At 40.9% G+C, this 14,780-nt stretch overlaps 1 protein-coding gene across 1 annotated transcript; it reads right to left on the reverse strand.

Annotated features, from left to right (window-relative positions):
- Positions 1–915: 915 nt before the first annotated feature.
- Positions 916–2,647, reverse strand: LOC121529946 (DNA-binding protein modulo-like; the record flags this gene model as incomplete). The annotated part of the gene is made up of 2 exons (XM_041818055.1): positions 2,347–2,647; positions 916–1,318 (listed from the first exon to the last, which is right to left on the reverse strand). Coding segments are annotated over exons 1-2 (704 nt in total), but the record flags the coding sequence as incomplete, so codon positions are not given.
- Between the last annotated feature and the right edge of the window lie 12,133 nt (positions 2,648–14,780).

Here is a 14,780-nt window from a genome sequence, read left to right on the forward strand (position 1 = left end):
GAAAGCGTCTTTTCATTAATCTGTGCTTCAGCAGAGAGTTGGGCTCGATAAAATAGGTGCGCGGTTGACCATAGCTCCTTGGCCAAGAATGATTTACAGAAGCCTTCATCGGTTGGAACCTCTATTGACGGCCTTAATGCCCAACATCTGGATGCTCGATTTCGCCGCCCTAGGTGAGTACATTTGCCTAAGGTCAGCTTCAGTATCGCTACCCTCCCAAGTTTGTCATTACTAGAATAGCCCTCCTGCGAGCTACTGACATGATAGGGGCTTCAGCTTTAGCCCACATTGTTAACAGTCTTTCCCTTGGAGTTGTGCATTAACCTTTTAGATCCCTTCAGGCTGTTCGGAATGTGACGAAAGCTAAAACTGTATTGCTACACACAACGTCAACATAGTCCATTTGCCACATTTTTGAATATCTTCTCCAAGGCATCGCAGCTGTAAGACTCGTGCTTGCCTACATTTTCGACGACCAGGGTAAGTTCATTCAACTTGACAACGCCTTGAACGAAACAGGTCACACCGTAATAAAGCGAGAAAGAGCTCGGTGCTGTGCAGTTTAAGGGACCTTGGGAATATCATCTACTGATCCAAACGGCAATTGCTCTGGGGATAAGGCTTTTTTTTTAGCAGTTAAAGTTACATCTCCACGGGAGCTACTTTCTCGATCAAAGCTCTTTATCCTCTTGATGACATTTGGTCCAAACAGGGCAAACCACAACTGTGCGATCCATTAAAGCTTCCTTGTCCTTCGCTTGAGATACGGTCAAAATGATTTTCTCAAAGAGTCAGCGCCTCTCTTCTCCGGCTTCTGTCTCCAGCCGTATGCATCAGCAGAAGGGCCATAATGACTGAATTGGAAACCCAACTTATTAGTGATATGGTGCACAGTATAGATCGGCCCGAACTTACACGAATATGGTGACCACATCCTTGTGTTTGTATTCATTTGGAATGTTCTCGCGGTATAGAATCGATTTTTTTGACGTTCCTATGGGAATCTTACCAACGGACACTTTGAGAATTCCGCTCTTTTCTTTTAATCCTACAGAGTTGTATTCCTCGGGTTTTTTTTTTTCCTTGCCTTTCTTGGAAACAGGCTCCTCTACAGGGGGTTTATCATCTTCGTCGGACTCTTCTTCCTTCCCCGCGTCTGAGGTCTTTGAAACCCCTCCTAGCTCCACCTTCTCGTCATCATCTTCCTCTTCGTCACTATTCTCATCTTCATCTTCCTCAGCCTCATCATCAATTAAATCAGCCGCGTCTTCTGCCTCGGAGTCGCTATCGTCCTCAACCTGACTCGGACTCTTCCTCGCTCGACGGTGGAACTTCCTTCACTGGTTGCTTCCTGGTCTTTTTGGAGGGCTCCTGGGTAGCTGGGATCTGTTTCTCCTCTTCCTGTACCTTTAGTTTTTGATTGTCGGCCAGGTGAGATAAATTAATTTTATCTAGGACGGAACTTTTCTCGACTATCTCCGTGACGCACATTCCATTAAATTTCGATGCAAAGTCTCTCTCTTTTGCTCTGATCTCGACGCCGTTGGAACTGAACATTACGTTGACTGACTGTAGCACATCGTTTCCCACAACCGCAGAGTACTCGAGTTCGTTCTCTTTTGCGACATTGAAAGTTACCGAGAAGCATACACCATCAGCTTCAAGATCGACGTCGAAACATCCTACGGTCACAAGTTCGCCCTTGCCGATACCTCTCAGGTTTTAGCTTTAAGCCGTCAAAACTTCTGAAAATATCCTCTCTCATCAAACACAATTCACATCCCGAATCAATCATTGCTATGAATGTCACCCTTCAGTCACCTTTCTTTTGTAAATGAGTCCCTTTGCGGCTTTTACTTCCAGTATGTTTGCAAACTCTTTCTTAACGGAAATAGTTTCTTTTATTCTCATCGCAATTTTTAGAGATATGGGCCTTCTTGTTGCACTTGTAACATATTACTTCGCCTTTGCAACCTTAGTAATATGGCCTTCGCCGTTACCAACTTGAAGCATTCCCTTTAAAAATTGCTCCTGAGTTGGTTTAATCTGTCGAATCCCTGTTCAAATTGTCTTTTAGTATTTCCTCACCCTTCATCTTTTCGTAAATGCTTAAATTTGGTCTTTAAGTTCCCTAATGGAATTCGCCTCGATACAACCTTACTTTGTTGACCTGGATATCTGGGATGCCATCTATGAAGTACGATACTAGACTTTCCTCATCAAGATTTATCGGTTTGCTGATCTCCATTAAACTATAAAGATGTCTCTTTGGTTGTTTTTGCCTTTTGCGCAAAATCTTGTGTATCTCTGCCGAACATGGCTTTTTACCGAAATTTTTAAGCCCACGGTAACTGTGATTGACGTCTTCCTGTTCGTGGCCTGAAAATGATAAAACACTGTCCTGAATATCGCGTAGTGTAAATCTCGAGCTACTAGGTTGAACCGCCTCTTGGTAATTGGAAGCCCTACTAATACTCGCAACTTTCCCATCAGCCTCGCCGTCCTCATCGTCAGCCACATCTAATGCATAATGATCGAACAACCGATCCTGCAAAGCTCCTTTTCTGCCAGTTGTATCCAAACCTAGTTCGGATAACTTTGCCCTTAGTAGAGGCACAGTCTTAGCGAGGATCGTTCTAGCATCCATAGTAATGCGATCAAGCCGTTTACAAACAGTGGTACAATTCAATATTTAAATGTTTTGATACAACAAAGTAAGAATTTAATTGACGTTAAACAATTCGTGTATTCAAAAAAATTCAAATCAGATTAAATATGTGAAATCGCCTCAGTCGCTCACCACACCCAATTGGATTTTGCTGTCTTCTACGTCTGCTTCAATTTTGCCAATCCAGTCCACTCTGCTACTCCAGCTCGTACTCTTCTACGATGTCGTCACGCTGCACTGCTTGCTCGTCTCGTTGCCACTTCTTGCTCGTCTCTTCGCAATTTTTTGGCGGATTGCGTCGCTTGTAAGTTCTTGCAGCTCCTCTTTTCGCCACAGGGAAACTTTTGATGTCGCAAAAATAGCAAGTGGCCAGTCCACTGCTGTATATCTTCGTTCTCTTTTCTCTACTGCACAAATTTTGGGTTGCAAGTTTTTTTTTCGAGTTAGTTTTTGGGTACGCTCACAGTAGATTTTTTTGCCAAATTTTTGGCACTTTTGTAGTCTGTGTACACCAATTTGCTGCTTCAACGTTAGTCGATCTGTTTAACTTTTTAGATTTTCCTCGTCTTTATCTGTTCTTGTTTAACAATTACATCCAACGCTTTTCAGTTTTTACTTCTCTTTTTTGTCAGTCCTCACTTCATTCTTCGACGCGACAGTTTTCGATGTGTTAACGCACAGTTTTCTCTTTGTTCTTTTTTCCTTTTATATTCCCGGACGAGCCCCAATAATTTGTAGGGTAGTACAAATTGATAATGTTTATTTCGGATATATATAAAGGTAAATTAAAGAAACAAAGGTCTTGTATTAAACTTCACGACTTCCGCACTCTATGGATGACACTTGCTTTCTTTAATATTCGCAATCGACTGACTTCAACTTAAAATAGTAAGGCGCAATTTCTATTAGGAAGAGGGTGATGGCGTTTTGGCTGATGGAAAAAAGCTACGAGGTTGTGGAATTCCGAACTGTGTGTCCCCATATGAAATTAAATAGGCTGCTTAATACCTAAATGTACCCATATCCCACATAGAGTGCCTCGTGGCCTCGTGGTGTGGACTTATCGCCGCAGTGGACTATTGCTTTTTTTATATTACTTAGTAATTTGTGCCCTCGAATATTTCACGTCACAGGGTACGTGGACAAATCGCTGAGGCAGGTACTAAGTTATTCACAATTTTTTTGCGCTCGTGGGGAATGCCAGCTCTAAACGGCAGCATCCTCATCGCAGCGGGTAATTGTGTTTTACCACAAATTTGTATACTTTTATTTGTATTTTTTACACTCACACATACAACGCTTTTTTTTATTTTAAAATATTTTACTTCTTAATCATTAACGAAGTGTTCACATTTTGTTTGTTTCTTTTTGGGTTCTTGGGTTCCACTTTCGAGAGAATCCTCACCGCAGCGGGTAATTGTGTTTCACCACAAATTTGTATACTTTTATTTGTATTCTTTACTCGCACACGCACAACGCTTTTTTTTTAAATATTTTACTTCTTAATCATCAACGAAGTGTTCACATTTTTTTTTGTTGTTTTTTTTGGGTCCTTGGGAAAGTGGAATCTGTTCGGGCGCCAGTTATGGCCAGACGTTGCCAGAGGGGGGAGTTTTCCCCCGTATATTACCTAGGTAGGGTTAGCAGCATCCTTGTGACTCCGGTTTCTCGATTCCTTCGTCCTTCCTTCTACGACTTAATTTTCTTTATACGAGTTTACTTTAACATAAAACAGTAAGCGTTTTAAAACTTTACAATGCTTTTATTCATTAACATAAAAGTGGTCTTATCGCATCGGGGTACAAAAAGAAGTAATTCAAAATTATATTTCGTGTGGCTTGTTGCCTGCATAACACTGCAATAACGCCGCAATCCGATGCCGGCAGCACCGGTTTTGGGGATTTGGCCCAAAGTGTTGCCATGCTCCAGGTCCTGGCGTTGCATTTCCGTCTGTGTGCAGGGGTAGGGGTAGCTATAGCTGAGACAGCTAGCGATCGGTCATTGCTCTTCCATTGTCGCGCTGATGATAGCAGCGGTTCTGGATATTTGCGCCAACGTGTTGCTAACCTCCATATGCTAGTTCTGCATTTTCTGTTGGCCGCGGCGATGGGAAGTGGTAGCGGCAGCTATTGTTGAGGCAGCTAGCGGGCGGTCACTGCTCTTCCATTCTCTCGCTACTACCGTTGCAATTCTGCCGTTGACATTCTGTCGCTGCGCTGTCGCTCTGACGCCGCTGACGTTTAGTGTCTGCACTACCGCTGCTGTGTCGCTGCTGGTCGTCGGGTGGGCTGGGTGGTGTGATGAGGGAAGTCGCTGTCTGGTAACCGGGTCGACAGGCGGTGAAGGGAAAGGGGCGCTTGGCCGGTGTTAACTTATATTATAATTACGACCAGCTGAACAATATATATTTATTAATTTTATTTGCATTGTTGTTATTTCCAAATACATACATATTTTATATTTAATATTACATTTCTATTGCAGACCTTAACAACTGCGTTGAGGCAGCATGACACTGATATTGATGGGATCATACATATGACCAATTTTTAAGCATGGCTTTTCATTAAAAATGTAGTCATGTTTTATAAAAAGCTAAATAAATAAATCTATATAATATATACATGTTTATGTTAGTTTTTTTAAGTTTTCGAAATGTTTAGTAATAAATTATTTTCATACCCGTCACTTGTAGAGAGAATTCGTTGAAAACTGTGCAACAGCCGAAAGAAAGCGTTTCCGACCCTATAAAATCAGAATCAAGATCTTAATCCGAAGAAGCGTACGCAGCGATATAGAGCTGGGACAAAGCAAGTATAATCTTGAAATGGCATTTAATGTTAATGTTGTTCCACTATCCATCCACATCTACTCGTATGCCCACCATGCTCGAAAAACGGTTTCCGACTTTTAGAAACGCTGAGATCCTATCCTTACTCTATAAATTATAAATGTCTTTTTAGTTGATAGGAGTAAAGAGGAACTTTTGTGAGACCCCATGTTATGATAGCTAGGGATCCAAATGAGTGACATGTTTTTGGAATAGAGGTTTTCTGTCTTTTGTATCTCCCGTATGGTGGGATCGCTACGTTAAGGGTTTTATATCGCCAGAAGAAACGACATACTGGATGTGCAGTCTACAGATTCGCCTGTGTTGTTAATATTCTTTCGCTTTTGCAAGGAGTCTCCAAATACTAGAATATTAATATGTAAATGTAAATATTTTGTGCTTATTAATATAATTAACTATCGCGCCCGACTCGTTTCGCTCCGCTTCTCAGACTTGACATAGTCTTCTAAGGCTTATGATCCATGCGCGGAAAAAAGTCGCACCGGAAACTGCAAACGTTTGAATTCCAATAGCATGTCCACCGGACAGTACGTCTTTACCTTTTCATTTTCCAGAAAATAAATGTTTTGAATCATGTGATACGCCTGAAAAAAACGATGACAGTGGTTCAGGTAGTGAATGTAATTCTGGAAGTTTGACTTTTCTTCTGCCGCAACACATTCCTGGCGTTTAATTTTGAGTTCGCTGCAATACATAAAAGTTCCAATGGCGACAGCTGGACGAAGACTTCAGTCAATGTTTCTGTTATAATGAAATGCATCATTGCGTACTCGATATCTTTCTAACCTTACTTCCCATCGTTGAGGTGATTCAAAAGAACGGGGCTCAGCGGCATGCACTCGAAGATTTTCTAGCCATAATGCTCGGTGCTCATCTGATTCTGAGGCCCGATATACCTTTTTCACTTGCGCTTGAGGTTTATCAGCCAATTGCATTTCGCTTAGAGAGCACATTTTAGATTAGTAAAGATACGAGGAAAGTTGGTTTTGTGCTAAATGGAGTAGTATCGAAACTTTCAAAGTTTAGTTTATACAGTACCCGAAATGGTTCATGTTGGGCAATGTTCGAACTATAATGCTCTAAGGATGGAGGAATATAGTTTCTAGTAATCCTAAGGGGTACATGGATATTCAAGTGGCCAAGAAGGGCCTGGCTATCAATTTCACCCTTAAGAAGATTATGGATAAAGACGGCACCAAGCATCGTCCTACGATTGGCGAGGGATGGCAAATTAATAACTAAGAGTCTACTTTTATAAGAGGGGAGGTATATGTTTGCATCCCAGTTGAGACTTTTGGATGGATTCAATAAGGCACTGGTGAACCCCATACTGGGGATCCTAGATACATGATCCACATTCCAGAATCGAAGGAACTAAAGAAATAAAAAGTGTTTTGGTTACATAGGGGTCGTTAAATTCCTTCGACCACCTTTTAATGAAACCAATCACTCCTCTTGCTTTATTAACCATAGAGAAAATATGGTCGGAAAACTTAAGTTTTGCATCGAGTAAGATGCCAAGATCTTCAACTGCATTAATTCTTTCCAGAGCTACACCATGCAGAGTATAAGTGGCAACTTTAGGTCTTAGGCGACAGAAGGTCATTGCTTTGCACTTAGAGCCATTAAGATTTAATGGTGCAGAGCACCAGTTTTGAAAATTATTAAGGTCAGATGGCAGTTTCACCTGGTGGGAGACATCGGTATATTGCAGACAGAGTTTGACATCGAATGCATACATAAGTACTAGGGAGTCATTAACAACCAAGGGAAGGTCATTAATGAATAAAGTAAAAAGTAACGGATCAAGATGGCTGCCCTGAGGGACCCCGGAAGAAGTTTAGACTAAAGCAGATACTGAATTTTTAAAAAGACCTCGTTGCGTTGTACTTGTGAGGTAACTGCTAATCCAACCCAGGAGATCAGTAGGAAAACCGATATCGGGTTTTTCTAAAAGAAGGTCGTGATTCACGAAGTCAAATGCTTTACTGAAGTCAGTGTAAATGACATCCATCTGAAGTTTATTTTGGAAACTAGTGATCACGAAGGATGTTAGTTCCAGAAGATTGGTAGTGGTAGACCGTTGTTTCATAAAGCCATGCTGGCATGAAGATATGACAGATCTACATTGGTGCTGCAAGTGAGGCAGAAGACTTTTTTTGAAAAGTTTCAGAATTGCTGCTAGTTTGTATATACCTCTGTAATTTTCAGCATCGGATTTTTTCCACTTCTTATAAGGGGGAATAATAAGGGACTCTTTCCAGATAGCGGGAAACGTGGACGTTTCCAGGAAAAGGTTAAATAATTTTCAAAGAGGTTTGGCCAGGGTAGCAGAGCAGTACCTACACAGCCCTGTACCCCGTCTGGACCTGGCGAAAAGACTGGCTTCACATTCTGAAGATCCTTTATAACACCACATTCCGGCAAGGTGGGTCGGGAAATAATGTTAGACCGGGGGATATCATAAGCGTAAGTCTGCGCGTTTATTAACAAAGGTGAATAGGTAGTTAGAAAAAACTGTGCAAAAAGATTGGCAATTTTCTGATCCGTGCTTGCAGTAAATTTTCCACACATAGCAAAGACGGAAAGGTTTTAGATTTACGCTTAGTGTTAACAAAAGTATAGAACTGTTTCGGATCCAAAGCAAACTGGTTCTTACATGGAGCTAAATAGTTCTTATAAAACTGAGTGTTATGCACGGTAAAGATAGACCGAGCCACCATATAGTGCATATAACTGTCATTGCTATTAATTCTTAAGTATTTTTTAAGGAATCTTAACTTGATATTTTTTAGATTAGAAAGGTGCCCTGTATACCAAGTGGGTTTATCCGCCATAGCCGGATACCGAAACGGAACAAAGCGATAAAAAATTAGGTATAATTTACTATAAAATATATCTAGAGTAGTCGACATATCGGTACATGCGTAAAAATCGGACCAGTCAAATTATGAAATAAAGTTATTATTTTTTTAAAGTCGACTTTACGAAAACATCGAATTTTCTTATCAGCGTAATTGTTCTTAGGCTTAGTACATAACCCCATATCGATCGTAAGATCTAATGTTGGATGATAAGGATCTTCAGGGTGTGTGACAGGATAAATGTGTAAATGGATACGGCGTCCGTATCAGAGAGAAAGCACAGATCGAGCAAACGACCTAAAGAATTCCCTATATTATTAATTTGAGCCAGTGACATGTCTAACATGCCAGCAGTAAAGTGCGACGTAGGTGTTAAAGCTAAGGTATGTACCAAGCCACCTGGGGTAAATTGAAATCACCCTGATCCATGTCCGATAACATTGAAAAGACAGACTGAATGGCTGCTAGGTGCCGCTCATATGTCATGGAATCAGACTTAGGCGGAATATAAGAGCAAGTGATATACAAATTTAACCTAGAGAATGAAATTCTTACTGTGATAAATTCTAAGTCTTTAGTTTGAAGATTTATCACCTCGTAAACGAGACGCTTAGAGCGTGAGCCTCTTGTGTTCTGGTACTAAAGAATAATGGATGATGTTTGTTTTTTAGGTTGGCAGGAGCGTTTACTTGTGGAAGCTTTACTCCTAAAGGGCGACTTTTTTCTTTTTATTTTTAAGCTCATGTTCTTGAACGAAAACGGACACGGATCTTGAAAGATGCCACGTTCCATCCGGAATGGCGGCTGACTTAAACCTAAACTTGGAGTGCGCAATGTTGTCACACAGCCAACAGTGGACGCTTATTTGATCAACCGACACAATTTTATTGCATTTTTTAATGCAACAGATAATATCGGACATTTTGGGAAATAATTAATAATATGTAAACCACTGTTCCAGAAAAATATTATAGGAAGGAAGAAAGAGAGTTTGAGAGAAACAGTTAAGGGCAAGAAAATGAGCGAGAGCTTCGAGGCGTTATAAGAGAGTACAAGTTGTATAAAAGCAGTACGCAGTGTAAGCTACGGGGAGAGAGGGAGAGAAAGTGTGTTTTCGAGAGCTACAAGCCGGTGGGAGATGCAGAAAAGAGATCTACAGATGTTGTGCTGGAGAGGTAAGCCTTAAAATTTCCATTACTAATAGCACAAAGTAAGGTAAAAATATATTAGAATACTGACCACAATTGTTGTAATTTGCTTGTAATAAATGTTTTATGCAACCAAATAACAATAAATGCACTGCACGACGCGGATTCGAAGACAGATTTTTGAAGTAGATAAACGTTTGCAAAAAGTAGCAAAAACGTGGTGATTCGGGAATAAATGCAAAGATTAAATCGCTCGAGAACACGCAAAAGTAAAACACACAACCGTTCGCCTTAAAAGAGAAGTGAAGTGTGTCGAGTGCGGCGACTATAAGATACCCGTTACTGTTTTACATAATTTATTATAATATAATAAATTTATAATATAAATAATTTATATTATAACATAATATTCATTTTGCTAGAGGAAATTTCCCAAGCGCCACCTATTGTCGACGAAAGCATGTCGAGTAACTGATAGTGACGTCACTGCCCATGTGAAAGGCCTTATAACCTTAATTTCTTCATAAATAGCGAAATAATGTTCCGATTTGAATAATCTTTGGTAAATCTATAGATATTAACAGAAATAAGTTATACAAGATCATAATATTATTATAGACGCGACAGTTTTTTTTTTCTTCTGATAGCTTTGCTTTTATTTATTGAATCTACTCTTAATGTTGAGTCTAACAATAAGTTGACGAATCTTAACATTAAAATTTAACTAACAGTAGTTAGTACTAGTGCAGTAACCGCATTATAGTTACGCGTCCCTCAGGTTGGTCGCTGGGTGGGTAGGTCATTGCGACGAAGGCGTGATTGGTTGCTCAACCTTGTTAGACCTCTCGTCTTGATCTTGATTAGACCTTCTAGCCAGACTCTATCAAATGCTTGAGAGACATCTAAACATATGGCAGTACAGTACTATCGTTTTTCGAAAACGTTTCGAATTTCTGATGTTATCAGGTTGACCTGCTCAATTCTTCCATGCTTTTCACGAAACCCAAATTGGTGTGACGGGATTCCTTCCTGGATTCTCCGGTATGTGTTTATGCGAGTCATTAGGCATTTTTCAAAGAGCTTAGACAGGCAAGAGAGTAGGCTTTTAGGATATATGACGTGGGGATAGTGTGGTCTTTCCCCGGCTTTGCTATCATTATTATAATTGACTTTTTCCATATCACTGGAAAGTGGCCAAGTTTTGCGATGGCATTAAAGAGCTGGGTGAGAGTGCAAACGGCGCAGTATGGGAGCTCAATGATCATTTTGGGAGTTATGAGGTCGCAGCCCGGGGATTTTTTCGGATTCAGTTGTCTTTTGATGATCTTTACGATTTCGTTTGGGCGAAACTCAATTGGCTCATGTTGAGGCTGGGGCTCATATGATAGAGTCGGCAAAGTAAACGCATTAGTGGCAGGATTTGGTTGGAAGACATTTTTAAGGTGGTTGGCAAACGTGCTGGCTCGGTCTGCGTCACTGCGCGCCCAGCCGGCCGTGGAATTTCTAATAGGCATCACGGTTTCTTTCGGTAAGCTCAGAGTTGTATGAGCTCTCCATAGTGAGTGTTTTGTACTATTAGTTGACAATTGCTCAATGTAGCGGCGGTGGACTTATATTTCTTCTTGCTGTAGAGCTTGAGCAAGTTGACGTGAGGCATGTTTTAAGCTTTGCTCAGCAGATGGCGATCTGTGAAATTGCCATGCTCGACGTAAGCGTCGCTTTTCGAGGACGAGCTGTTCGATTTATAGATTTGACTTCTTTTGATTGCATTGTGTGCTTATAGTATGAGGTATTGAAACTCGAGCTGCAGAGACGAGTACAGATTCCAGTGAATTAACAAAACTGTCTACATTGGCTTCATCGCTGAGGTGAGGACTTAGCTCAATGTGTGAGCTAATATATCTTCTGTACTTAACCCAATAGGTTTTATGTGAGGTCAGTTTTAATGGTTGATCCCATGGTCCTGGATGTCGGGATAAAGTAAAACGGACAGGCGAGTGATCAGATGAATGATCCGAAAGGCACTCGGCGCTTATCATGTTTTTAGGAATGTTTTTGGTAATCGCAAAGCCTATTAAATCGGGAAGTTTCTTTGGGTCAGCCGGCCAGTATGTTGGTGTGCCAGAAAAAACATAGTCGAGCTTGTTCTTGGCTTTGATAATTGCATTATAGAGCTGCTTTCCTTTTGGAGTCACGAGACGAGATCCCCAGTGTGTGTGCTTGGCATTGTAGTCTCCTGCTGCCATAAAGTGGTCTCCGAGTGAGTTGAAAAACTGCAAAAACTCATCTTCGGCTATGGTGAAGCGTGGGGGGCAGTATAAGGCGGCTAGCGTTAACTGCTTGCTAGTATTTAGGTGTATATTTATGGATGTGGCCTGTAGGTAGTTTTTAGCAAATTTCGTAGGGTAATGGTGCTTAATACGGCTCCTGATTAAAATTCCAGTCCCGCCGTGTGCTTTACCACCTGGATGGTTTGTTCCATAGAATGAATATCCTCGTAGTTGAAAATTGTATCTGTTTGTAAGATGTGTTTCTGAAAGCAGTATTACGTCGATTTGATTGTCTAGTAGGAATTGCGCTAACTCGAGTTTATGCTGCGAAACGTTAGCGATCCACGTAGATATTCGTAGGGAAGTCATTATTTTGATTGTTGTAAAACCAGCATTTGTATTAATAGATTTTGGTTTCGCATCAGATCTTGCATTTTCGTACACATAAACGACATAAACTCCGTAAGGCTTTGTTGTAGACTGCATATCATAGCTTCAAAGTTACTTTTTGGTTGCTCTGGCGGTTGATGCTGCTGAGCCGTGTTCGGTTCTTGGTATGCTGATTGCGGCTATGAGCTTTTTGAGGCTGGGGTAGACAGTCTGATTTTAAAGCCCTTGCGTATGTAACATTTTTGGAAGAGTTTATGGGTCGTAGTGAGGATCTGGCTGCAGTCGAGAAGAAGACTTCAGGGTTTGACCTGGAGGCTATAAAACTGTTTATTTTGGGTGCGGGCAGTAATTCCCCTCTGGTGGATTCGACTTTTCAGCTCCTTATAAACTGGGCAACCTCTATAGTTAGCAGTGTGATTTCCACCGCAGTTGCCGCACTTTTTTGAGTTGTGGTCATCTTTGCTCGCTGGGCAGTGTGCGGAGTCATGAAGCTCACCACAAACTACACACACCGGGCGCAGTTTACAGTAAGACCTTGTATGGCCAAATTCTTGGCAGTTCGCACATTGTACCGGGCCATTGCGTTTGTGCGGCTCCTCAACCGTAATTCTGCGGTGCAGCAGGAACTGAAGATTGTATATAGGGTGCACTTCGTATTTCTTTAGGGCCTTCATTTCTGGTTCGAGCTCAACCTTAAAGAGTGGCTGCGGCTTTCTATCCCTGTTAAGGATACTGAAGACTGTCCTAGCGCTAAATCCCTTCTCTTGTAGCGCCATTGTTATCTCTGCAGGCGATACTTCGGACTCTATGCCCTTAAGTACGACTTGCAGGCCCTTGCTGCTTTTTATCTGATACGTATAAAAGTTCTTTTTTTGTCAGTGAGATATTTTGATAATACTCTGTAATTATCTTCAGACTTCGTTTGAACTTTTGTTTTCTAGATGTTGCTCTTTACGAGTGGTATTATGTGAAAATTGTCCTTGCCAATAAGCTCTATCATTTTGTTGACAAGAACGTTGGAACTTTTTTCTCGTATGTAAATTGGCGGGGGCTTAGTCTTCCTTTTTTCGACTTCAGTAGATTCGGCATCATCCTCATAGTCTGCGCAGATTTTAAAACGGTTTGAGTTAGAGGGCGTTTCTATTGCAGCTATGTTAGCATTGCCACGGGTTATTTTGCGTTGCGAGTTTAGGGGGCTTAGCTTCCTTTTGATTTGGATGTAGCGATCCATACCAGTCTGCACAGCCGGCTTAATATTTTCTTCGTTTTTGTTCTCTTTTTCGGGCAGCGCAGGGGCAGAAATATTAATGTTTGCGCTGCTAGCTGATGACGTCGTTAATCGCGCTGTCTTTACAGTTGCGGTTGTTGTTGTTGTTACGGCTGACGTTGTCAAAGAAATTGCGGTGCTAGTTGCTGCGCTCTTTGTCTGCAGAGACATCGATGGTAGCGTGGGGGAGCAAGAACGCGCTCTCTCGCTCTCTACGTTTAAGAATTCGGTCAAGTTTGGGGTAATTTACTGGTTTGGGAAGAGCTGGCATTACTTTCGGTTGCTTTGAAAGAGAAGTAAGTGTTGTTTTTTTTTACTGAGAGCTGTCTCTCGTCTTGCTCACTTTGACGTTGTGTGCGAATGTCGTTTAAACTCATATAGTCGAGGTTGAAATTGTTAGAATTTTAATTGTTTTGTTTTATATTAATTAATTAATTAATCAATATAAACATTAGCGATTTTATCGCTGAAAGCGTCTTTTCGCGTTGTTTTGGTTTACTAAACCAGTCGCTGCACTTTTTTGGATATTATTGAATACTTTTTTTTCCGGAGCACAATAAAAATACACGTCTGCATACGGCGACGGTTCGAGCCACAGTGCTCCGCGGTTTCTAGCTTTTATAGGTCTCGAGATTATTGCAGTTTTGGTTTTCCGGGATTTGTCGGCGTTAGGGCGGGCGTGGCTAGATTGAAAAATCATCATAAAAACCTACGTGCTTAATCTGAACTTTCTATCTCTTACCGAGATATCAGCTTTTCTAGATATCTCCAGAGGTTTCAGCGATTTCAGTTTTTCGCGATTCGTGGGCGTTAGAGTGGGCGTGACAGGATGCTGAAATAAACTTGGGCTCTTTCGGGACCTCAAGAATCTTAATGCTTAATCTCAACTTTGTATCTGCTATAGCTCGTGAAATCTCAGCGTTCATACTGACGGACGGACAGACGGACATGGCTCAATCGACTTTGCTATTGATCCTGATCGAGAATATATTATATATGTATACTTTATAGGGTCGGAAACGCCTCCTTCTATCTGTTACATACTTTTCAACGAATCTAGTATACCCTTTTACTCTACGAGTAACGGGTATATGTTAAAAACTTGAATTGCTGTAAAAATAAAAACTTTAAGAACACAAATTTCAATTTTATATTGCAACGTACACGTTTTATAAAAAAATGTACTCAAAATATATAATTCATTTGTTGTTTATTTTTATCGCACAATGAAAAGACCAAAAACAAGAAATGCTATAGTCGAGTGCCGCGAGTATATTGTTTTACATAATTTATGTTGAATTGTCTTCTTTTTCTTTAAGCCG

The sequence above is a fragment of the Drosophila eugracilis genome, unplaced genomic scaffold (assembly GCF_018153835.1).
Source record: "Drosophila eugracilis isolate 14026-0451.02 unplaced genomic scaffold, ASM1815383v1 contig_2138, whole genome shotgun sequence".
NCBI lineage: Eukaryota > Metazoa > Arthropoda > Insecta > Diptera > Drosophilidae > Drosophila > Drosophila eugracilis.